The 27107-nt window shown below is 43.6% G+C and overlaps 2 protein-coding genes across 2 annotated transcripts; both read left to right on the forward strand.

The window, feature by feature from the left end:
* Positions 1-1113: 1113 nt before the first annotated feature.
* On the forward strand, positions 1114-1799 carry LOC311140100 (angiopoietin-related protein 5-like; the record flags this gene model as incomplete). Its single annotated transcript, XM_084175037.1, has 2 exons — positions 1114-1234; positions 1474-1799. The coding sequence occupies 2 exons, from the start codon at positions 1114-1116 to the stop codon at positions 1797-1799; spliced, it is 447 nt and encodes a 148-aa protein (XP_084031163.1).
* A 9079-nt stretch (positions 1800-10878) lies between these two features.
* LOC311140101 (angiopoietin-4-like) lies at positions 10879-11924 on the forward strand (the record flags this gene model as incomplete). Its single annotated transcript, XM_084175038.1, has 2 exons — positions 10879-10999; positions 11602-11924. The coding sequence occupies 2 exons, from the start codon at positions 10879-10881 to the stop codon at positions 11922-11924; spliced, it is 444 nt and encodes a 147-aa protein (XP_084031164.1).
* Positions 11925-27107: the final 15183 nt, after the last annotated feature.

A 27107-nucleotide genomic window follows, 5' to 3' on the forward strand; every position in this document is an offset into this window, starting at 1 on the left:
TATCAATGCTACCCATAAAAAGGAAAAAGCTGACAAATGTTAATCACTCCATCTTTTTCTCTCTCTCGCTATCAGAACTTTGGACAAAATGTGGAATAGGATATTTTTTTGTGGACTGGTGGTCTGTCTCATCTGCCTTACTGACCAGACTCAGGTAAGAACATAGTCAGTCAACACTGATAAACAGAGAAACATGTTATTCCTTTAAACCTGGGAGTAACCATTACTTATCTGCTGGTTTTGTACAGGGCCAGAAAACACCTTTAGTTGTTCAAAGTAAGTGTTCGTTTTTTTATTTGTTTAACTTGCATTGTAAACACAAGAGACAGCCATTCTTAACCTGTCCATTACCTTTTTCAATACCTTGTTGTGTATGTGCATGTGTTTTTGCGTGTTTCAGGGATAGATTGCACACAAATCAAAATTCTCTCCCCCCGAGCCACCAGTGGAGTGTATGTCATTCACCCTGCAGGAGTCACATCCCCCTTTAAGGTATGGAAACATCCAAATATTTAGGCCATGTACTATATCTACTGTTGTCATTTGGTTACACAACCACACAGGGGCAGTAAAGCTTAGCTACAGAATGTTGAAGGTGTCGCCAGGCTTGCCAGAGTTACTGGAGTTCCACAGGGTTTCATTCTTGGACTGTTTTTGTTCACAACAAAACAATTTGTTGATTCAAAAGTAAATTTATATTGTATACAGGTGTATTGTGAGATGCTGGCGGACGGAGGCTGGACAGTCTTTCAAATGCGCACCGGGGCAGAGGTTCTTTTCAACAAGACGTGGGCTGAATACGAACAAGGCTTTGGGCATTTACAGAGTAAGGAAGGTTCCCTCTGAGCACCACATATTCCCCCAGCAACTGATACTGAGAACTGTGTAGTTTGCTGAGCCAATGTTAGACAATTGAAATAAATGTTTGTCTATAATGCTCATGTTTACTTCTAAGTCAACTTATCATGGAGGGTTCCCGATACTGCAGTGCATTTACGTTGAGTACGTTTTCCTCAATTCAGTTCTCTTCCATGTTGTTTCCTAGAAGACCACTGGCTGGGTCTGAGTAAGGTGTTTGCTCTAACCAAGGGGGGCAAGGGGCGGAGATCGACTATGCGGGTCGACCTGTGGGACTTTGAAAAGGGCACTGCATTCGCTGAGTACAGTGACTTCCGTCTGGGCACGGAGAAGGAGGCCTACAAGCTGAACGTTGGAGCCTACAGGGGCAACGCAGGTAACAGTGAATTTCAACAGCACAAGGTGACAGTGGTCATATTATTTACTTCAGTGTTATAGTTTATTCACATTTGGTGGCAGCAATGGGACCTCTACACATCACACATATATGTCATATGATATGTATGCTGGGTTGATATTCTTAAATGTTGTATGCCTTTGAAGTCAATACAATTAAGAGTGAATTAGAAGTAGGACTGATGTACTCTCTCTTCATCACTCCCTGTCTCTCCGTAGGTGATGCCATCCGTGGGAAATACGCCGGCATTGACCAGAATGGTTTTGGCTTCAGCACAACCGACAAGGACAATGATGGCTGCTCGCCCTGCATCTTATTTGGCGACATCGCCGTGAACGAGTGCAGCTTCTTGGATGGAGGAGGGTGGTGGTACAGCCGCTGTGGCTCCGCCAGCCTGAACGGAGACTGGCACCCTGCCGGCGAACACATCGGCTGGAACTCCGGCCTCAACTGGGAGACCTGGAAAGGACCTGTCCCGTACTCAGTCCGAGCCAGCCGCATGATGATCAAGTCTGTGTGGGAGAAGGTTATTATAGCAAACTAAAACTTGAATCATGAAAAAACTATTTTGTAAACTGAAATAAAATAATGAACAAGCTCGTTTGAAAAACTAAAACTATGCTGAAACTATTATCTTTGTCTCCAAAAGAAACTTAAAAAAAACAAAAGAACATCATGAATTATGTTCAGTTGTATTTATAATTTTGGCCAAAAATCTAATTGGGTTTTCAAGCCTTTTTCTAATGGGGTTTTGACGTTTCTAAATCTGGCGGGTAAATGCTGCCAGGAGATTGCGATGTCTCAGATAGGCCTAGCTTGTGCAACACTATCAAAAGCTAACAGAGAAAAAGCCACACATTTCTGTCCCTAACACTAAAACTTAAGCTGAAAATAAATTATATAAAAACGAAATAGCAATGTTTTTATAAAACTCAAACTAAATAAAAACTAGTAAATCAGGTCTGAAAAACTAACTGAAACTAACTGAAGCTAATGTCATGGCAAGCAAGGTAGGAATTAAGCTAGCTAGCCTGTTAGCTCCGAGACTCGGAGCTCCGAGACTGGATTGTGTCGAGGCACAGGCCGGGAAAGGGCTGACTAGAGAGGAGGAGACCGCTATTTTAGAGGTCCTCCAAGACCTGCGGATCGAGAGTCTGAGAGAGGAGGCCACCACATTACGGGGGCTGTTAGATCAGAGGGAGAAGGAGTTATCCGTTCAGAGGGAGGCTACAGGATGCTCAAAGGGAGAAGGAAGTAGTGGAGGCAAGGAGAGAGGAGCTGGTCAGGCAACAGAAGGAGCATGTGTTCATAGAGGAACCTAAGTATGCGGAGATACGCACTGTGTCGCCAGTGCGCATGCACAGCCCAGTGCGTCCTGTGCCAGCGCCCCGCACGTGTCGTGCGAAAGTGGGCATCCAGCCAAGACGGGTTGTGTCGGCTCAATGCTCCTGGTCTCCAGTACGCCTCCACGGTCCAGTATATCCTGCTCCGGTTCTACGCACGGTGTCACCTGTGCGCCTCACCAGTCCGGTCCGGCCCGTTCCTGCTCCTCGCACCAAACCAGTGGTGCGTGTCGCCAGCCCGGTACGCCCCGTACCTGCTCCCCGCACCAAACCAGCGGTGCGTGTATCCAGTCCGGCACGGCTCGTGCCTGCTCCTCGCACCAAACCAGTGGTGCCTGTCGCCAGCCCGGTACGCCCCGTACCTGCTCCCCGCACCAGACCAGTGGTGCGTGTATCCAGTCCAGTACGGCCCGTCCCTGCTCCTCGCACCAAACCAGTGGTGCGTGTCGCCAGCCCGGTACGCCCCGTACCTGCTCCCCGCACCAAGCCAGTGGTGCGTGTTCCCAATCCAGTACGGCCCGTCCCTGCTCCTCGCACCAAACCAGTGGTGTGTGTCGCCAGTCCGGTACGCCCCGTACCTGCTCCCCGCACCAGGCCAGTGGTGCGTGTCTCCAGTCCGGCCTGGTCCATGCCTGCACCTCGCACCAAGCCAGTGGTGCGTGTTCCCAGTCCGGCCCGGCCCGTGCCTGCTCCTCGCACCAAACCAGTGGTGCGTGTACCCAGTCCGGCCCGGCCCGTTCCTGTTCCTCGCACCAGACCTGTGGTGCGTGTCTCCAGTCCGGCCTGGCCCGTCCCTGCTCCTCGCACCAGACCAGTGGTGCGTGTTCCCAGTCCGGCCCGGCCCGTGCCTGCTCCTCACACCAAGCCAGTGGTGCGTGTTCCCAGTCCGGCACGGCCCGTGCCCGTTCCACCGGTGCCTGGTCCAGCACCGGTCAGCTGCTCCACACTGGAGTCAGAGCAGTCCGCTCCACCGGTGCCCAGTCCAGCTCCGGTCAGTGGTTCCACTCCGGGGTCAGAGCAGTCCGCTCCACAGGTGCCTGGTCCAGCTCCGGTCAGAGGATCCACTCCGGAGCCAGAGCAGTCCGCTCCACCGGTGCCCGGTCCAGCTCCGGTCAGCGGTTCCACTCCGGGGTCAGAGCAGTCCGCTCCACCGGTGCCAAGTCCAGCTCCGGTCAGCGGCTCCACTCCATAGCCAGAGCAGTCCGCTCCACCGGTGCCTAGTCCAGTTCCGGTCAGCGGTTCCACTCCGGGATCAGAGCAGTCCGCTCCACCGGTGCCTAGTCCAGCTCCGGCCAGCGGCTCCACTCCGGGGTCAGAGTAGTCCGCTCCACAGGTGCCCGGTCCAGCTCCGGTCAGAGGATCCACTCCGGAGCCAGAGCAGTCCGCTCCACCGGTGTCCGGTCCAGCTCCGGTCAGCGGTTCCACTCCGGGGTCAGAGCAGTCCGCTCCACCGGTGCCTAGTCCAGCTCCGGTCAGCGGCTCCACTCCAGAGCCAGATCAGTCAGCTCCACCGGTGCCTAGTCCAGCTCCGGTCAGCGGTTCCACTCCGGAGCCAGAGCAGTCTGCTCCACCAGGGTCCAGTTCAGCCCCGGTCAGCGGCTCCAGTCCATACCCAGAAGTCAGCCCTTCTCCAGGGTCGGGGTCTCCCACACCAGGGTCCAGACAGGGCTTGGTGCATTGCGGGAGGATTGCCGATCCAGGCCCAGAAGTCCACCCCTCTCCAGGTTCGGGGTCTCCCACACCAGGGTCCAGACAGGGCTTGGTGCATCGTGGGGGGAAGGAGAGGGGAAGCATCGCGCCGAGATCCAGACCAGACCAGGGGCGCAACGGGGAGGAAGAGGTCATCACGCCCGGAGCCGAATCCGCCTCCGAGGCTGAAAGCCCACCCGGACCCTCCCCTAATGAGTCAGGTTGGTGCGGCCGGAGTACGCACCTTTGGGGGGGGGGGGGGGGGGGGTACTGTCACACCCTGGCCTTGAGAGGCCGGTTGTCTTTAGTTGGTTTGGTCAGGGCGTGAGGATCTATGTTAGAATTTCTATGTTTAGGATCTAGATGTGTATTTCTAGGTTTGGCCGGGTGTGATTCCCAATCAGAGGCAGCTGTCGCTCGTTGTCTCTGATTGGGGATCATACTTAAGTAGCCTGTTTGCCTACCTTAGTTGTGGGATCTTGTTCCGTTTTAGGCTTGTATGTGTATAGCCTGAGGACTTCACGTTATGTTGTTTCTTGTTTGTTGAATGTTTATTTAGTAGGGGTGTAACGATTCGTTTTAACAACGATTCGATTTGTATCACGATTCGTGGTTGTCGATACGATTCAAGGACGATATTGGTTCATTTAGAACGATACGATCCGAAACGATTCAGTGACTTGAAATCGATTCAGTAACCTTTTAGCCAAAAATTCAACCAGTGTGACTGAAATAAATACCTGGTAACCAGTTGCATTTTAATGGCTGGCAATAGTCTTGATATTTTTAACAGTGTTTCATGCCTCCATGCAGACCATCTGGTATTATGAAACTTACCCATACCTACGTTGACAGCAGCCCCGTCTGTGAGTCATCCAAGCCTGTGTCCTGGAAAAGTCTCACAAGTCCGTCTGTTATGGCCTGTGCAGTTCGGTCAGCACCCAATTCAATCAGTCCAATAAAGTCCGAAGTAAACTCTCCGTTGCTGGACACAGACACAATGTAAACTATTTCCTGCTCAGTTTTTGTGATGTCCTCAGATCCATCAAAAAGCATTCAGTAAAGGAACATCCTCAGAATAGGAAGACATGGGACGTGCGTGTTTAGCTTTATGGAAAGAGAAAAATATTAAACAGAGCTTGCCGCTGTTCTTCATTCAGCTTGTCTCGCCATCTGGCAAGTGGGCGACTGGACATTTATTCTCGGCTAGCTTTTAGCAATGGCTTGCGCCACATTCGTGTGCTCCTTGCTCTTTTCATGTTTGTCAAATAAAGGATGGTTGAAATTCTTTGAGCCTTTATAAAATGCACCTGTTTTGTCTGCTAGATGTGGATTTGAGCGGCAAATCTTGCACCACATTTCAGTGCGCTCATCGTTAGCTTCAAGCCACTGCACATCTTGGAGCCACTTTTCAGAAAAAAGTATTTTCTTCGGCTCTGGCTCCAGTTGGCGTTTCTTTGTAGGTGGCGAAACGCCAAAGAAGCTGCTTAATGTCTGTTGCTTTTTGGACATCCCTGACAGTAGTTGACAAGCAACATGTCATGTGTAAGGTTAGATGAGAAGATCGGTCAAGTACGCAAAGGCGCGTAGTAACACAAGTGGCATTACGCATTCCTGATTTTTGTCGCGCTTGCGTATCTGCGTACCAGTTATGTGCACCCCTGCATATAAAGTCTGACGTGCTTAAATCCAATGGGTTATTTCCTAGTATCGATACAATCGATTTATTACATTTTAAAACGATGTTAGATCGATATATGTTGTCCAAAAGGCCAACTCGCAGAGCACAGATCGATGTAGTTGGATCATATGAATATAAATCGATACATCGATGTAGTAGATGGATCGTTACACCCCTATTATTTAGTTTAATAAACATGTACGCATACCACGCTGCACCTTGGTCTGACCCGTCTCTCAACGTTCGTGACACACAGATCTGGGGAAGGGTACCAAAACATTTCTGCAGCATTGAAGGTCCCCAAGAACACAGTGGCCTCCATCATTCTTAAATGGAAGAAGTTTGGAACCACCAAGACTCTTCCTAAAGCTACTCGCCAGGCCAAACTGAGCAATCGGGGGAGAAGGGACTTGGTCAGGGAGGTGACCAAGAACACGATGATCACTCTGACAGACCTCCAGAGTTCCTCTGTGTAGATGGGAGAACCTTCCAGAAGAACAACCATCTCTGCAGCACTCCACCAATCAGGCCTTTATGGTGGAGTGGCCAGACGGAAGCCACTCCTCAGTAAAAGGCACATGACAGCCCACTTGGAGTTTGCCAAAAGGCACCTAAAAGACTCTCAGACCATGAGAAACAAGATTATCTGGTCTGATGAAACCAAGATTGAACTCTTTGGCCTGAATGCCAAGCGTCACATCTGGAGGAAACGTGGCACCACCCCTACGGTGAAGCATGGTCGTGGCAGCATCATGCTGTGGGGATGTTTTTCAGCGGCCGGGACTGGAAGACTAGTCAGGTTCGAGGGAAAGGCGAACAGAGTAAAGTACAGAGAGCTCCTTGATGAAAACCTTTTCCAGAGTGCTCAGGACCTCAGACTGGGGTGAAGGTTCATCTTCCAACAAGACAACGACCCTAAGCACACATCCACGACAATGCAGGAGTGGCTTCAGGACAAGTCTCTGAATGTCCTTGAGTGGCCCAGACAGAGCCCAGACTTGAACCCGATCGAACATCTCTGGAGAGACCTGAAAATAGCTGTGAAGCGACGCTTCCCATCCAACCTGACAGAGCATGAGAGGATCTGCAGAGAAGATTGGGAGAAACTCTTCAAATACAGATGTGCCAAGCTTGTAGCGTCATACCCAAAAAGACTTGATGCTGTAATCGCTGCCAAAGGTGCTTCAACAAAGTACTGAGTAAAGGGTCTGAATACTTATGTAAATGTGATATTTCAGAGAAGGAAAAATAAAAACATTTCTCTAAACCTGTTTTTGCCTTGACATTTTGGGGTATTGTGTGTAGATTGATGAGGGGGGGGGACTATTTAATCAATTTTAGAATAAGGCTGTAATGTAACAAAATGTGAAAAAAGTCTTAGAATACTTTCCGAATCCACTGTACATTTACGTCATTTAGCAGACGCGCTTATCCAGAGCGACTTACAGTTAGTGAATACATTTTTTTTTTTTTATACTGGCCCCCCGTGGGAATCGAACCCACAACCCTGGCGTTGCAAACGCCATGCTCTATCAACTGAGCTACATCCCTGCCGGCCATTCCCTCACCTACCCTGGACGACGCTGTGCCAATTGTGCGCCGCCCATGAGTCTCCCGGTCGCGGCCTGCTACGACAGAGCCTGGATTTGAACCAGGATCTCTAGTGGCACAGCCTTAGACCACTGCGCCACTCGGGAGGCCCCATCTGGTCACCTCTGAGACTGGTGTCAGGGTGTGTCAGAACAAACAAAATGTTGGGTCCTGATACCTTCACTATGGGTTCAACGCATCGAAACCAATTACATTTTTCTGCTCCAGCAAGTATTACTTATGTCAGAGTTTTTCCAGAGCAGAGTCACAGAGGATCCATCCCGTACTAGAACATCTGTGTTGGACACTGAGGATACAACTGTGGAAAGAACATCCACAGAGCAGAGTTAGAGAGGGAACTGATCGGTCTACAGCATAAACTGAGGTGTCCAAAAGTAATCAGATTACCAAAAGTGCTTTACTCATTTTGCGTAATCCAATGGATTATGTTACTAATTACTTTTATTGTCATGTGATCTGTAATCAGTAACTGATTACATTTTTCAAGTAATCCACCCAACCCTGATACATAAATAATACAATTTGAAACACTTTGCAATTGTATTTACATCTAAATACATTTGAGAGATAAACACATACACACATACTTTATTTTATTCGTTGCTCATTGGATTGTGCTGGATGTATTCCTGGCTGTTTGTAATTTCCTGTAAAGTCCTGTCTTGGAATGATGTTAAGAGTGTTTTCTTTGGGGCGGGGGCTGTGAGTTTAGACAGCGACAGGGCTCACAGAGCCCACAATAAACATTAGCACAAGGACGTGGTGGTGGAGTGTTTTTTTGCAACAACATTAACTATATATCTGTCATCCTGTGAGGCAACTGACAACACTTGAAAAGAACAGAGAGGCCCACACACTGAATATGCTTCCAATTTACCACCTTTATTGACGACATTTCGATCCAACACAGATGTTCGTCAGGTCAAGCGACTGACAACTGTTACAGGAAACGTGGAGTGAGCGTATGTAGAGTAGCTGATGCTTGAGTCAATAAATAAATTGGAGCGGCTGCGAATCCGACTTTACTGGACCCCTCTTTAGGGACTAAAGGTCCTGAAGTTATGCACAGTCTCTGCTCTACTCTTAAAGAACACGCTACTCTGGCGAATGGTGCTCATTTAATAAAGTTATCTCAAAGCTGAATCAGTGTCTGCAGGATCACATAATGATAGTATATTACATAACATAACCGAATAAGGCATAGTATAACGTTACAGTAAGACAAACACTTTTTTTATGACAGTTTAGGATGATTGTGTGAATGGTTAACAGCACGCGCCATTAGGCAAAATAAGTGCTTTGATTGAAAAAATAACACTGGTATGCTACAGTCTGTTAACACCATCTTCTCTCAAATTCGCACACTACATAACTAAAAAGATCTAAATGCATATTCCCATGAAACTGATTGAGATCAAATGGTTGGCATGCAGATGCTGCATGGACGTTTCACTGGTAAAACTTGAAGAATTCTAATTTACGATTGACAGTGAGAAATGTGAAGGGAGGGTGACCACAACAATTTGCGCATTAGGTTGAGGTAAAGAAACATATACGCAGAACATGATACAGATCTTTCCAGGGGATCCACGGGGGTGGGACGGGGGCGGAACGGGCGGTTACTTACGGATCTACACCCTTGGCCTAAATAAATAGGCTTACACCCTCTCTGAATGAACTTTCAACTGACTGGGAGTAGACCATAGACCGTAAAGGAATACACAGGACAAGGTAGGTTTTCTGTACATGAACCACACACAGGCATATTTCAAAATTGTGATTATAATAACTAACATAATATTTATCCAGTGTGAAATGTCTAATGATGGCAGCATAATAAAATAAGTATTTATTATAACTATTTAATTTTCCCTTATTTGGTCAAACTGAATTTCAAAGTTACATGTATGGTGACCACTCTGTTGTGAATGGAGTGGGAATGGTAACGTTTCAGGTTCTCTGTGATAATGTTGTGATATTTGCCACTAGTTTACTAAGATTTTAGTCTTTTTAGCCATTTCAAAAATATAATAATTTGTGGGATTACAATAACAAAATTCAGGTGATATCAATGATACCAATAAAAAGGAAAAAGCTGAAAATATAATGACATTTTCATCGCTCCCTCTCTCCATCTCTCTCTCTCTCTCTCTCTCTCTCTCTCTCTCTCTCTCTCTCTCTCTCTCTCTCTCTCTCTCTCTCTCTCTCTCTCTCTCTCTCTATATCTCACTCTCTATCTCTCGCGCTCTCTCTCCCCCCCACTCCCTCTCGCTTACTCAGAAAATCAGACAAAATGTGGAATAGGATATTTATTTGTGGAGTGGTGGTCTGTCTCATCTGCCTCACTGACCAGACTCAGGTGAGTACACAGTCAGTCAACACTGATAAACAGAGAAACATGTTATTTCTTTAAAGCTGGGAGTAACCATTACTTATCTGCTGGTTTTGTACAGGGCCAGAAAACACCTTTAGTTGCTCAAGGTAAGGGTTACAGTTATTTGTTTTACTTACATTAAAAACACAAGAGACAGCCATTCTCAACCTGACCCCTGCCTATTTCAATATGTTCTTGTGTATGTGCATGTGTGTTTGCTTGTTTCAGGGACAGATTGCACACAGATCAAAACTCTCTCCCCTCAAGCCACCAGTGGAGTGTATGTCATTCAGCCTGCAGGAGTCACATCCCCCTTTAATGTATGGAAACATCAAAATATTTAGGCCAGGCACTATATCTACTGTTGTCATTTGGTCACACCACCACACAGGGGCAGTAAAGCTTAGCTACAGAATGTTGAAGGTGTCGCCAGGCTTGCCAGAGTTACTGGAGTTCCACAGGGGTTCCATTCTTGGACCATTTTTGTTCACAACAAAACAACCTGTCAAAAACATTGTTGATTCAAAGTACATTGTATTGTATACAGGTGTTTTGTGAAATGCTGGCAGATGGAGGCTGGACAGTCTTTTAGAGGCGCACCGGGGCAGAGGTTCTTTTCAACAGGAAGTGGGCCAAGTACGAACAAGGCTTTGGGAATCTACAGGTTCCCTCTGAGACCTCACATTCCACCTGCAACTGATACTGAGAACTGTGTAGATTACTGAACCAATGTAACAAATATTTTAATGCATTTTTGTTTATAATGTTTCTTCTAAGTCAACTTATCATAGAGGGTTCCCCATACTGCAGTGCATTTACATTGTCCCATTTCAGTTCTCTTCCCTGTTGTTTCCTAGAGGACCACTGGCTTGGTCTGAGTAAGGTGTTTGCTCTAACCAAGGGGGGCAGGGGGCTGAGATCGACTATGCGGGTCGACCTGTGGGACTTTGAAGGGGGCACTGCCTTTGCTGAGTACAGCGACTTCCGTCTGGGCATGGAGAACGAGGCCTACAAGCTGAATGTTGGAGCCTACAGAGGCAACGCAGGTAACGGTGAATTTCAACAGCACAAGGTGACAGTGGTCATATTATTTAATTCAGTGTTATAGTTTATTCACATTTGGTGGCAGCAATGGGACCTCTACACATTACACATACACTACCAGTCAAAAGTTTGGCCACACCTACTCATTCAAGGGTTTTTCTTAATTTTTGCTATTTTTTACATTGTAGAATAATAGTGAAGACATCAAAACTATATGTGGGAACTCCTTCAAGACTGTTGGAAAAGCATTCCAGGTGAAGCTGGATGAGCGAATGCCAAGAGTGTGCAAAGATGTCATCAAGGCAAAGGGTGGCTATTTGAAGAATCTCAAATATAAAATATATTTTTATTTGTTTAACACTTTTTTGGTTGTTATTTCATAGTTTTAATGTCTTCACTATTATTCTACAATGTAGAAAATAGTAAAAATAAACAAAAAACCTTGAATTAGTAGGTGTGTCCAAACTTTTGACTGGTACTGTATGTCATATGATATGTATGCTGGGTTGATATTCTTAGATGGTGTATGCTTTGGAAGTCAATACAATTAAGAGTGAAGTAGAACTGATGTACTCTCTCTTCATCACTCCCTGTCTCTCTGTAGGTGATGCCATCCGTGGGAAATACACGGGCATTGACCAGAATGGCTTTGGCTTCAGCACAACCGACAAGGACAATGACGGCTGCTCGCCCTGCATCTTTGGCGACATCGCCGTGAACGAGTGCAGCTTCTCAGAGGGAGGAGGGTGGTGGTACAGCCGCTGTGGCTCCGCCAGCCTGAACGGAGACTGGCACCCTGCCGGCGAACACATCGGCTGGAACTCCGGCCTCAACTGGGCGACCTGGAAAGGACCTGTCCCGTACTCGGTCCGAGCCAGCCGCATGATGATCAAGTCTGTGTGGGAGAAGGTTATTACAGCAAACTAATACGAAAACTAATCTGGAAAAAAACAATTTCGTAAACTAAAAGTAAAATAATTAACAAGGCAAGGTCTGACAAACAAAACTATACTGAAAATATTATCTTTAACTCAATAAAATAAAATAAAAACCATCATGAATTATGTTCAATAATATTTTACTTTGGGCAAATATCCAATGGAGTTTATAATATATATATTCTAATGGGGTTTTCAAGCTTCTGAATATGGCAGGTCAATGCTGCCAGTAGATGGCGATGTTTCAGATAGGCCTAGCTTGTGCATCACTATCACTATCTAACAGGGAAGAAATCCACTACTTTTTGTCACTGACGTTTTGAATACACCGACTGTGCTTTGCTTTTTGGTACACCAGAAGTACATTCATTTCCAAAGGAACGCTGCGTTTGCCTTTCAGCATTGCGTTGCAGAGGCAATTGCAGTGCGTTCTGTGTGGTACATACATTGGATTTATCAAACGTATGCGTCAAACTGTATGCGTAAACTGGTTGACAGAAATTGTAGCAGAAGGTGAATTTTCAACTTTTGTTGCACACATATCTAGATGATGCAGCATACTATTTTGCCCATAATACAGTCGGTGTGTCAAAGGGTAACTGAAACTGAAACTGAAACTAAATAATATAAAAACGTAATAAAAAATGTTTTTATAACACTGAAACGAAATAAAAACTAGTAAATCAGGTCTGAAAACTAACTGAAACTAAACTGAATTTCTAAAAACTAAATAATATTTAATATAAAAACACAAAACTATAATTACCATGGTGTGAGAGGCCACATCCCAATACATCTCAGGTAGTGTGCCACATTAGTGGGCATGAGGTAGAAGAGGAAGCCATTGAAAAACTGGAACACACACAGCTATGTGTTCAATGGAGTGATGCCTGCATATCGTGCTATATTGCTTAGCATGAGAAAACAACGTACAGTATTTGCGCTTATTCATCCACTCATTTTCTTTGTTGTATATTTAGTCATAACGCATAAATCAGAACCAACATGTAAGTGACAGAAATATAAAATATATATTTTTTTTTACACAAGTCCACCATGGTCAGAGCTATTTTTTCTGTGAAGACAAAATACCTTGTGGAAGTTTTATTTGTTACACTGCGACAATTCTACATATCTAACGTGAACAGTTAAAATAGTTTGACATAACTTATAGTCTAGAATGTTGACATTGTATGCATTTTTCAAATATAATCATTGTTAAAACATTTGTTTAGCACACACTTAGCCCATATTCAATAAAGCTCAGACACCATTCTTTTGATTCACACATTCAAAGCTCTGCGTTTATAGTGAAATAAACGTTGTCCTTATTGCATATTAAATCATTAATTGTTTCTCATCATCCAGTAAATAGGTTTGTTATTCTCCTACCCTAGAAGCCTGGTTTATATTTAGCTTTGTTACACATTGCTACATTAAGCCCAGGGCTCAATGTGACTGATCCTGGTTAAATAAAGGATCAATATAATAAAAATAATAAGGCTTCAACTTTGATGAACAGATTACGATTAACAAAGCAATCTACCCTGTTGTGCCTACCACAACTCTTTGAACTTGATGTAACATTTCAGATAAAGCAGAACAATTAGAAGACATTTGTCATCGTCAATCATTTAATCTCTGTTTCAAATAAATGCAGCTCACTTTGCCACCTGTAGGAGTCTTACTCAGCATTCCTGGGATTTCTTTACACAGTGTCCTGAAGAGATAATTATGCACCCGCACACACACACACACACACACACACACACACACACACACACGCACACACGCACACACGCGTACCCACACACACACACGAAGAGGTATTGTAGCATGTATTGCTATTGTTATTATGATGTGTTATATTGAGATATGAACCCAGAATAACCCAGAATGAGAACTAAATGGACTAACAGACTGGGAACATTCTCAAGTGGTCATGTCTTGTGTCTTGACTTACCTTCCTGCTTTCTCTCCTCTTTCTCTTCCTTCTGGAAGACTTTACCATCTGGCTGCTCCTTCCATCGCACAGTTGCACCTCCATCTCTCTTGGTGATCTCTGCCTGTATCTAAAAACAACATGGATGACAAATGCTGTATAAAGATGTGATCCACAGAAAATGACCTGCAGCATCATTGACATTTACTCATTTGTATAAGTGTTGTCACATGTCTGAGAGGTATTCTTTCACTTCATTGATTAGGCTACAGTACAACACTGTCAAAGAGCCGTAGCAAATCTATAGCAAAGATCCAAAGTTCCTCCCTGAAGCCTCTCCTCCCACCTGTGTGAGAATTTTCTCTTTCACCAGAGGGTCATTGGGGTCAACTCCTGGGGGTACTTTCAGAAACATCTTCACCATGCAGTACAGTTTTATTTCCTGTGAAGAGAAACATATTGACATCAGGGTCTATTCATTATTGTACACCATAGCAAAAAGTTTTGCAACAGAAAACCAAAACAAACGTTTCTTATACCCTGTGAAAGGGAAATGAAAGGGAAAAGGGGATACATTCAACTGAAATGTGTCTTCCGTATAAGTAACTGCCCCTTATGCTTTCATTCCGTATCATGTCCCCTAATCTTTTCAATGGGATTGATGATTATATCATAGCATTTGTGAAAACGCATTAATTTAAGATATATATACAGTACCAGTCAAAAGTTTGTACACACCTACTCATTCAAGGGTTTTTCTTTATTTTTACTATTTTCTACATTGTAGAATAACAGTGACGACATCAAAACTATGAAATAACACATATGGAATCATGTAGTAACCAAAAAAGTGTTTAAAAAATCAATAAATATGATATATTTGAGATTCTTCAAAGTAGCCACTGTTTGCCTTGATGACAGCTTTGCACAGGCTTGGCATTCTCTCAACCAGCTTCACCTGGAATGCTTTTCCAACAGCCTTGAAGGAGTTGCCACATATGCTGAGCACTTGTTGGATGCTTTTCCTTCACTCTGCGGTCCAACTCATCCCAAACCATCTCAATTGGGTTGAGGTCGGGTGATTGTGGAGGCCAGGTCATCTGATGCAGCACTCCATCATTGTCGTTCTTGGTCAATTAGCCCTTGCACAGCCTGGAGGTGTGTTGGGTCATTGTCCTGTTGAAAAACAAATGATAGTCCCACTAAGCGCAAACCAGATGGGATGGCGTATCGCTGCAGAATGCTGTGGTAGCCATGCTGGTTAAGTGTGCCTTGAATTCTAAATAAATCACAGACAGTGTCACCAGCAAAGCACCCCCACACCATCACACCTCCTCCTCTATGCTTCACGGTGGGTACCACACATGCGGAGATCATCCGTTCACCTACTCTGCATCTCACAAAGACCAAAAATCTCTAATTTGGACTCATCAGACCAAAGGACAGATTTCCACCAGTCTAATGTCCATTGCTCGTGTTTCTTGGCCCAAGCAAGTCTCTTCTTATTGGTGTCCTTTAGTAGTAGTTTCTTTGCAGCAATTTAACCACGAAGGCCTGATTCACGCAGTCTCCTCTGAACAGTTGATGTTCAGATGTGTCTGTTACTTGAACTCTGTGAAGCATTTATTTGGGCTGCAATTTCTGAGGCTGGTAACTCTAATGAATTTATCCTCTGCAGCAGAGGTGACTCTGGGTCTTCCTTTCCTGTGGTGATCCTCATGAGAGCCAGTTTCATCATAGCGCTTGATGGTTTTTGCGACTGCACTTTAAGAAACGTTCAAAGTTCTTGAAATGTTCCGTATTGACTGACCTTCATGTCTTAAAGTGATGAAGGACTGTCATTTCTCTTTGCTTATTTAAGCTGTTCTTGCCATAATATGGACTTGGTCTTTTACCGAATAGGGCTGTCTTCTGTATACCACCCCTATCTTGTCACAACACAACTGATTGGCTCAAACGCATTAGGAAGGAAAGAAATTCCACAAATGAACTTTTAAGAAGGCACACCTGTTAATTGAAATGCATTCCAGGTGACTACCTCATGAAGCTGGTTGAGAGAATGCCAAGAGTGTGCAAAGCTGTCATCAAGGCAAATGGTGGCTATTTGAAGATACTCAAATATAAAATATATTTTGATTTGTTTAACACTTTTTTGGTCACTACATGATTCCTGATGATGTGTTATTTCATAGTGTTGATGTCTTCACCGTTATTCTACAATGTAGAAAATAGTAAAAATAAAGAAAAACCTTGAATGAGTAGGTGTGTCCAAACTTTTGATTGGTACTGTATATAATTATATTTGTGTTTGTGGATGGCCAGATGCCTTTTATAAAGTTTTAGCCCTGAAGACCACTCAAAACAAACAACAAGGCTACTCGCTCTCTGTTTTGGCCCGTTTGCTTCCTTTCTGGTTCTAGTGAATACGACCTATAATAGTAGTCCAAAAGAGAAGGAAAAGCTGCAGAATGTGTCTTTATACCGATCTGCTGATAAAAGTTATGAATCTCGACGTCAGGTGTGGGTGCTTACCTTTTTCCTCACAGTTTTTAAGGGTGTAGCCTGAAACTCTGTCTTCTAAGTGTATCACATTCATTGCCCTGCCACCAGCTGAGCCCTTCAGACAGCACTCCTGTCGACTTTGTGAGAAGATCAATATTTAGTTAGACTTTAACTTTTGATTATGTTGATATCTGTTGCATATGAAAGTTTGTGTAATTGCTAACTCATGAAGCCATGTGCAGCTGGAGATACCTTTTCATGGTTTATGAACTACAATGATCAGTGGTACTGGTAGCAGCATAGAATTACATACAGAATCCTTAGAATGCACAATGAGATTCTAACAACAGAATCATCCATATTGGTAAAGAAAAGCTTTAATTCTAGAAACTGATCAAATATGGTAAAATATTGTATAAAACAATGCATTTTTAGATATATCGTAATTTGATAGGATATCTGTGGGTACCAGTAACAGTTATTAAAATGACACTACCAGCTGTACCATTGGAACGTTGTATATTTCGATTTAACATGTCTACCTGGTAATATATGTGAAATACTGGCAGGCATCAAGTTGGGTGCAGCTCTGTTGACATTGTTTTGCATTTGGGCTTGCAAAGTACTTAATATCATTATAAAAGAAATAAAGATCTTTCAGGAGCTCCCTCACACAACCTGTGTGACAAAGACAAAATAAAACAGTACAGGCAAGTCAGCCAGGTCGCAAGTCTCTGACTGCGCTATTTGACGTCTGGCCAAGGTAGTTAAACATCGGGAGGCAGTGTGGCAGTTCATCCACCAGAAGGCAGCTGAGCGGGGGTTACCCTGTTATCAAAGAGAATATACATGAAGAGTTCCAGGAACTGCTTTTCCAATAGAAATCCATGATCACACTTGTAGGTGATGTCGTGGTGGCATTAGCTAGCTAAACTCATTCGCAGAACCACGTGATCAGGTCTAATGGTCGTGTAACTTCTCCCTTAACAATAGCGCTGACCCTGACCAAGTTGAGTCCTTGCCAAATCTGAGTTATTGCGTCATTTAAGTCATCAATTTGATGAGCTATTGTCATTATTTTGACGAGGCAGTCAATTCTAGTGATAATTCGACATTCCAAAATCAGTTTTTGAGGCTGTGGGCAAACGTCTAGTGTCGCAGTGAGTTGATAGTAAACATACTGTTTGTGACAACTGTCAGTGACACAAGCAACAATGGAGGCACGCAGAGCAACACATATTTAGAAAGGGAGTACTTTCCCTGGACCAGAATTTAAGGACATTGACTTAAAACCACTTGCCATTAACTATTTTCAGAAGGTAGGTCAGTGGGTCTGGTGAAGCACTGGTCATGCAGCAGTAGGTCCCGTCGTCTGCTGGCTTCACATTTGAAAGGGTGAGGTCTACCTCTCTAATGCTCAGGTCTCCTCTGAGACTGTATTTGTCAGGGTGTATCGGGCCAAAAATGATGTCAGGTCCGAATACATTTGACATTACATTTTAGTCATTTAGCAGACGCTCTTATCCAGAGCAACTTACAGTTAGTGAATACATTATTTATTTATTTTTATACTGGCCCCCATGGGAATCAAACCCACAACCCTGGCGTTGCAAACGCTATGCTCTATCAACTGAGCTACATCCCTGCCGGCCATTCCCTCCCCTACCCTGGACCAATTGTGCGCCGCCCATGAGTCTCCCAGTCGCGGCCTGCTGCGACAGAGCCTGGATTCGAACCAGGATCTCTAGTGGCACAGTTAGCACTGCGATGCAGTGCCTTAGACCACTGCGCCACTCAGGATACCTGCACTATTGGTTCAACCATCGAAACCAATTACTAAATGTTCTGCTCCAGCAGGACTCATTACTCATGTCAGAGTTTTTGCAGAGCAGAGTCACAGAGGATCCATCCCGTACTAGAACATCTGTGTTGGACACTGAGGATACAACTGTGGAAAGAACATCCACAGAGCAATTCGAACCATAAGACCACAAAACATTCACAAATCACTATACAGATTTAGGAACTTAATTTAACATATATTGTCACAGCAAAATAATCCTGCAGCAACAGGATTTGAACATTTATTCCATAATGTTGCTTGATCGGTGGTTATAGGCTTTTAGCTGGCCAAAGTAGGCTACATGAAAAGTGCAATACTGTTAATATAAACGTGTGTTAGTGCGGGTTTTCAGTGAATTTATGTAAATCACGAAGCTCATCTGCATTTCCTGCGGTGCAGCAAAATTAAGATCCTACATTTGTACATGTTCTATCATGTGTCGTATTGATAGGACCACACAAGTTGCTCTGGGTTAAGACTGAACTTACCCACAGAAGAGTAGTGAACAGCATGAACAGAAACATGCTGGCTGTGAGTGAGGAAGAAGTCCATGTCAGTTTAGTATCATGAACAAAAAACCAGGGGAATTTTATTGAAACAATGAGTCAGTCTTCTGAATCACGTGAAGATTCTGATACAACTCCATATTGCCTATGTCATAAAGACAGATAAACTATAAACAGGCATGGCATACGTAACTGTCCAGCTTATAACTGGACATTCATTTCCTTATAACACATTGGAGAGTGCAATAAATGTAACTCACAAGGAAAGATAACACAATAATGAAAGCTCAATTGGATTATCTTGTCCTATTGATGACATTACCTGCAAAAATTGTGATTTGCATAGCTGCACCATAGCTGCACCATAGCTGCATTATAAGCTTCTTGTTAGTTGGTTGAATAAGCAAAAATGTATATTTGTACCCTATTTTTTTCACAAACCAACAATAGGGTTGGAATCTGTAATTGAAGTAACTCAAATCGAAAACCAAAACAGGCGGCACAAACTTTTGCTAACTTTAGCTACCACTAGATAACAATCAATGGAAGTGAAAGGAGCAACCAGAATTGTTTTACCTTTTACTGCAGAGGCCTAAATCAGGGTCACACAGAGTGATTCTTGGTAGTCAAACAAATCTACTTTGATACAAAAATATACACCTCACAGACATGGTTATGGGCTTTAAAAAATAAGACACCTGTACCATGTCAGATATAGAGTTGAAATGTTTTCAATTTTGAGTTTGCATCCCAGTATTCCACTTTCTATACACATCACAGAAGACTGAACTATAAAGAAACTGTTAGATACACCAGATTTTCATTGTTTCTTTTTAAATAATCTTTATTAATGATGAAATTATGAAAAATATTAATAACATTCCACCCATGAGGCCAAAGAGGGTGCTTTTGGTCATTGACTGCACGAAAGGGCTACATGGCCAAATCACATGTCAAGTTAAACCAAATAATGAGTTGATTTCAGTTAATTTGGTCATTACCTTTTTTTAATTGCACGATTAACCCTATCACTCCCACTGATTGTTAGCTAGCGGAGGCTAAAGTTAGCTGTTTGTAGTTGCTGTTTAAAGAAAACCGAACAATGGATTATAGTTTCTCTTGGCCCATAGATTACTTTCAGGTTGAGGAACCATCTAACACCAAGATGTAAAATCCTGAACTTCCCCTTGAAAGTCAGCCAAAAAACATTAACAATGGAACAACATTTCAAGGTGCATTCCATGAACTGTATTTACAAATATGCATATACAGTACAATGCCAAATGAATATACAATGGAACAATATTTCAAGCTGCATTCTAAAGTTCATTCTAAAACAATATAAGAGTATTTCAAATATATAATACCACACTTACCCTGTAAGCTCATCCTCCATCGCTCCATTTGGCCCACCTATAGAGGCAGACAGGTATGAAGAGGTGACTGTCCACAGTGAGAGTGTGTGTTTATTAGTGCTCGATCCTCCCGCTCTTATATGCTGCTGATCAGCACAAAACACACCTACCACCAGCAAAGCCCATATTTAGATATGTTGCTCGACCACAGAGACATTGATAAAGACAGGTGTTTTATTCCCAGTAGGCACCGACTGGCGCAGGACGTCCATGGACGTTGATTATTGGTCCACCCTGGCCTTGATTAGAACGTACACAGAGGTTGAGTGTTCAGTTAATCTTTAAGAGAGAGATGAGCAACTAGAGGAGGTTACGAATAAGGCTGGTGATATGACGTCTTTTTACACAGTATTTGTTAATGTCTTTGATCTTATGAGCTGCATGGGATTGGGAGGATGAGGACATTCCATGTATTTATTTCTGTCACTGGTGGGTGCCAGAAGGTCTGCGTGCCAAGATAGCTTGGGGGCCACTGGTGCTAATCTTAGAAGGAGTACGTGATGGAATATACTGACTACGGTGCAACACGATACCATATAGGATGATACTATTGTTGTTGGGAGTGACACTCAATAATGGTTGGCAACTGTTTGATGGATTTAGCTCGGAAAGCATTATATAAACTGAGAGGTTTTCTATGTAAGTCATTCAGATGACAATAGGCTACGCCCGTACCGCTTGTCATGTGAATCTGGTACTGTAAATATTAAATACTTTGAAACAACTCTCCATCTAAGTGTTTAACTATTCTCTTGCATACTGAATTACTTGATGCCAGAGAAACTCATCATAACAGCTGGCATACTTTTACTCTTGCCTTTGTACTCTATACTTCACTCTGTGTGTGTGTGTGTGTGTGTGTGTGTGTGTGTGTGTGTGTGTGTGTGTGTGTGTGTGTGTGTGTGTGTGTGTGTGTGTGTGTGTGTGTGTGTGTGTGTGTGTGTGTGTGTGTGTGTGTGTGTGTGTGTGTGTGTGTGTGTGTGTGTGTGTCGACAGGGCCAGCGCCAGAACGAATCAGTTGGATGGCCGTTGATTTCCATAAGTGGGCACGTTTTTTCATGGGACCTCCTATGTGTGCATGCCAAAAAAATGATGGGTGTTATAGCTCTTCAGTTTCAAGTTTGGGGAAGCTTACAATTTATCTTACCATTTCTACCGATCTGCATGCCAGTTATGATCATTTTTTATATGAGCATTTTAGTTTCAATAATAACGTTTTCTTTCTCAAAATCATTGTCACGTGGTTAATAATAAAAATCTGAAGTAAAATGATAAAAAGCTAAAAGCTAAAATTCAACGAAGGCGAGAGCATCAGCCTCTGCCATATGGACACATTGATACACTGTGATCCATTGGCGGCTAAAGAAATTAGCACATAGAATTCAGAGATAGCCTATAGGCCAATGCAGCAGTAAGCCAACAAGCAAAGGCAAGAGGTGAGAGGAGGAGAGCGCATGGATGTGAGAAGGAATACAACGTGGCTGCTATGAAAGTGAACTGTGTTTACGCATGATCAGGGGTGTATTCATTCTGCCGATTCTGTTGAAAAAGTTTCTTAAACGGAAGCAAACGGAACAAAACGGGATAAACATACCAGAATTTGTCCAATAGAAAATATTGTTAGCAACTGTTGGACTAATGATTACACCCTAAATTAGCTAGATGCAGGCAAGAGTGTGCAAGGCGGTACTGAATGTCACTGTTTGGCCATGTGTGTCACACCCTGATTTGTTTCACCTGTCTTGTGCTTGTCTCCACCCCCCACCAGGTGTCTCCCAATTTTCCCCATTGTCTCCTGTGTATTTATACCTGCATTTTCTGTTTGTCTGTGCCAGTTAGTCTTGTCTAGTCAGGTCTTACCAGCATGTTTCCCGGTTCTCCTGCTCTCAAGTTTGTTTTTCTAGTCTTCCTGGATCTGACCTTTCTGCCTGTCCTGACCCTGAGCCTGAGCCTGCCTGCCGTTCTGTCCCTGTTTGACCCTGCCTTGGATTACGAACCTCTGCCTGCCCTCGACCTGCCCTTTGCCTGCCCCTTTGTATAATAAATATTCTGAGTAAAGAACTATCCACCTCCTGTGTCTGCATCTGGGTCATATCCTGAGTCGTGATAATGTGTCACTGTCTGTCACCTCAAATTTGTCTCTCGACCTGTGTGCACCTACGATGTAAACTTTCATTCACAGGCTAGGTTGTAGCAACCTCATGATGGGTATAAGGAACATTTTAGTATCATGTAGTAGCCTAAACCTATCACTTTACATTGAACTGGGTGAATGGAATATGAATGAGAGTCAACCAATATCCTGTAATAGAAATAAGGCCATGTTCATGAAAAAAATAATTGTCCTCCCACATCTTAAACGGCACTGACCGCCACTGGTATCAACTGTTCCGGGCCCTCAGAGTTTCCAGTGCCAGTGAGCTTGGAACAGACAGCTGTTTTATCCTGATACAGTGGGGGAAAAAAGTATTTAGTCAGCCACCAATTGTGAAAGTTCTCCCACTTAAAAAGATGAGAGAGGCCTGTAATTTCCATCATAGGTACACGTCAACTATGACAGACAAATTGAGAAAACAAAAATCTGAAAATCACATTGTAGGATTTTTTATGAATTTATTTGCAAATTATGGTGGAAAATAAGTATTTGGTCACCTACAAACAAGCAAGATTTCTGGCTCTCACAGACCTGTAACTTCTTCTTTAAGAGGCTCCTCTGTCCTCCACTCGTTACCTGTATTAATGGCACCTGTTTTGAACTTGTTATCAGTATAAAAGACACCTGTCCACAACCTCAAACAGTCACACTCCAAACTCCACTATGGCCAAGACCAAAGAGCTGTCAAAGGACACCAGAAACTAAATTGTAGACCTGCACCAGGCTGGGAAGACTGAATCTGCAATAGGTAAGCAGCTTGGTTTGAAGAAATCAACTGTGGGAGCAATTATTAGGAAATGGAAGACATACAAGACCACTGATAATCTCCCTCGATCTGGGGCTCCACGCAAGATCTCACCCCGTGGGGTCAAAATGATCACAAGAACGGTGAGCAAAAATCCCAGAACCACACAGGGGGACCTAGTGAATGACCTGCAGAGAGCTGGGACCAAAGTAACAAAGCCTACCATCAGTAACACACTACGCCGCCAGGGACTCAAATCCTGCAGTGCAAGACGTGTCCCCCTGCTTAAGCCAGTACATGTCCAGGCCCGTCTGAAGTTTGCTAGAGTGCATTTGGATGATCCAGAAGAGTATTGGGAGAATGTCATATGGTCAGATGAAACCAAAATAGAACTTTTTGGTAAAAACTCAACTCGTCGTGTTTGGAGGACAAAGAATCCTGAGTTGCATCCAAAGAACACCATACCTACTGTGAAGCATGGGGGTGGAAACATCATGCTTTGGGGCTGTTTTCTGCAAAGGGACCAGGACGACTGATCCGTGTAAAGGAAAGAATGAATGGGGCCATGTATCGTGAGATTTTGAGTGAAAACCTGCTTCCATCAGCAAGGGCATTGAAGATGAAACGTGGCTGGGTCTTTCAGCATGACAATGATCCCAAACACACCACCGGGCAACGAAGGAGTGGCTTCGTAAGAAGCATTTCAAGGTCCTGGAGTGGCCTAGCCAGTCTCCAGATCTCAACCCCATAGAAAATCTTTGGAGGGAGTTGAAAGTCCGTGTTGCCCAGCGACAGCCCCAAAACATCACTGCTCTAGAGGAGATCTGCATGGAGGAATGGGCCAAAATACCAGCAACAGTGTGTGAAAACCTTGTGAAGACTTACAGAAAACGTTTGACCTGTGTCATTGCCAACAAAGGGTATATAACAAAGTATTGAGAAACGTTTGTTATTGACCAAATACTTATTTTCCACCATAATTTGCAAATAAATTCATTAAAAATCCTACAATTTGATTTTCTGGATTTCTTTTTCTCATTTTGTCTGTCATAGTTGACCTGTACCTATGATGAAAATTACAGGCCTCCAGGGACGGCCTGTTCAATAGGGCGATATGGGCGACGCACTGCCAAACGGGAAAAGGAAGGGATTTTTTTCCTAATCAATTATATCACGGCAACAGTAGTTATCAGTGTTGTAATCTGATCTGACTGCCACTAAATGTCAAATCAGGCTAAAGTCGTGCTTCAAATGGCCCCGCCCGTTTTTGGGGCGATTTCAGTCAGGTTGAAAATCGCCCAGAAGTCTCTCATAGCCTGTCATGTAAAATCTATTTTTTTCAAATTTCAAAGCTTTCAATACAATCTCTATGGGGGTCTGTGGGCTTGCACTTACGCGCTTTCGTCATACGTGACGTAACCATGAACGTAACTAAGCAAATAGCGGCTAGCAGCGTCTCTGTTGCGACCTGCAGTGTTTTTTATCTTATGTTTTTAATTTGTACACTTAGTGGCGTTATTTTATGTTTTTAATTTGTACACTTAGTTTACAAACATTCTGCCAACCATGGATTTCCAGTGGTGGGTTTTGGACTGATCTTGTTGATCGTGTACATACCCGCTACGAACGGACTAAATAATGAAAACGCTGCTGGCAGCGGAATCCAATACAGCTGGGAGACTTGGCTGGATGACAGAGTCCCGGAGAAGTGGAGCCGGCCGGCTTCACCCTGGTCAGAGCGGACCGCGATCTGACAGTCACAGATCGATCCTGGTAAGAGAGCGACTCTGTACCCCGACATTGAACTGCTTTCTGTGTCACTGCGACCTTACTATCTGCCCCGTGAGTTCCCCCAATTGTTTGTTACCGTTGTGTACTGTTGATAATCACAAGTTTACTGGAGAACTGAGACCAAGTAGAGACTTTGGACAGGGTGGATATGGTATAATAAAGGCAGTTTATTCAGAGGTAAAGATATCTGGAATCGCGTGCACGGACTCGTTCGTCAAACTCTTAGGGAGCTATCTGAAGAGAGCCCCGAAAACATTGTGTGCAGACATTTTATACAATAAATGATGTAGGTTGAATCTAGTAGTTCTGATCTTCTGATTGGTCCTGATGAGTTGGGCGAGGTCCCCTCCACTGTTGCATTGGCTCTGAGTCGGGTTCTCTGTCTTCAAATGTTCAGCCTAAAGAGAGGGGATTTTTGTGTGTGTGTGTGTGTGTGTGTTTAACAGTGATGATGTGTGTGTGTGTGTGTGTTATCAGTGATGATGTGTGTGTGTGTGTGTGTGTGTGTGTGTGTGTGTGTGTGTGTCCTCAGAGCAAGAACTCGTGAGTTGGAAGAACTGAGAGACCTATGGCGTGGGTGTTGTCCTTGGCCACCTGCTGACAAGGCTGACAAGATAGGACTCTTTTGTCCATTGTTATAGGATAGGAACAGCATTGATTGAAAACAAACGCCCAACACAAAATGGGTCATGCACAAGATTTTAGTCAGACCAAGCTATAACATTATATATTTACTACGACAGTACATTCAACCAAAAGCTAATATAACAAAGGCATCAGAGATTATTTATAATCTGTCACAGAAACTGGAATCCATCTCCCCAGATCAGTCAATAAATGCTTCTGGTATTGACTTATATGCTGCCCCTGTCTTCATGTTGTTGCTGGACATATCTTTTTTAAAATGTGTGTAGGTCACCTAAATCATCAGAAAAATTGCCCCTCCTGAGAATTTTTTCAGGAGCCGCCACTGCAGGCCTCTCTCATCTTTTTAAGTGGGAGAACATGCACAATTGGTGGCTGACTAAATACTTTTTTCCCCAACTGTATATGGAATGATCAGATCATGATAAGATATTTCGTTCTTTCACTTCGAGGCTTGGTGATTATCGAGGCCGGGAGTGTTGGAAAGCTATTTAAAAATACTGAGGAACTATCATTCGCAATGGATGTTAAAGAAACAGACTTGGTTGACTTACTGTGTGAGATTAAGAAAAAATGACTGAGAATCTCAATTTATTAGTGGTGGACGTGGAGAGTTATGACAATCAGAAATCTGACATTGCAACATGGGCACTTTCCTACTTTTGCATGCAGCAGGCCAGGTAGGCCTACTTATGTGCGTGCTCAGTCGCGCGCGTTCCCTCAACTTTACGCGTTCCCTCAACTTTATCAGGACAGAGAACATGCTCATTGCGCACGGAGCACTCCAAACAAAAGACAATGAAAAAATTTACAAAACTTGTAATGGTTATGAAATAAACCAAAACGTGTTTCTCACAAGTGTAGCAGGTTGTGAACTCAACACTGCAAACAACGTAGGGTAAATGACTGTAATTAATACATGCATTAACATAATTTAATGTAAATGACACGGGATTAACGGTACATTTACTAGACCTACTGGTGACATATGTAATGGGGACTTATAAGCAATCAAAGAGCAAACAATTCACACAATTAAACAATGAATGCACAAGAATTGGCAAGAGACAGCTGAGCGCATTCCGGAGAGCTGAGCGCATGCATTCAAGAGAGACACGCCATATCTTCGCCACACATCCAGTGCTTGACTTGGACTAAAATAGAAGCTGGTACTCATTTTGGGTGCCGGTACTGTTTATATTTAGGTGCAGGAACTGTACAATACTTTTGAGCAAATATTTTATAAGAGGTGCAGGAACTCAAGCAGTAGAACATGTAAGGTGTTGGTACTCAGTTCTGGTGAGCTCCTGCCCAAGTCAAGCACTGCACACACCTCTCCCCTTCTTGTTGTTGCAACATTTTAAACTTCACACATATTTTAAGCGCTTATCGCTGATAGCCGCAACTCAATCTTGTAGGCCTATTGCCATGAGCGCTTCCCAAATCGCAGCTTCCCAAATTGGCACAGGCCTACAGATTTGAAACAATCCAGAGCTATAAAAATAAAATAAAAAATAAGCTAATGATCCTCTGTGGTTAAGTCATGCTCCCTGGTGAAATATTTTGAATTATGTTATTTAGACAGGAGTAATTATATAATTGTGGCGAGGGGAATCCAGCATCCTAAC

This window comes from Coregonus lavaretus (assembly GCF_964263955.1).
Source record: "Coregonus lavaretus genome assembly, chromosome: 13".
In the NCBI taxonomy this organism is placed as follows: domain Eukaryota; kingdom Metazoa; phylum Chordata; class Actinopteri; order Salmoniformes; family Salmonidae; genus Coregonus; species Coregonus lavaretus.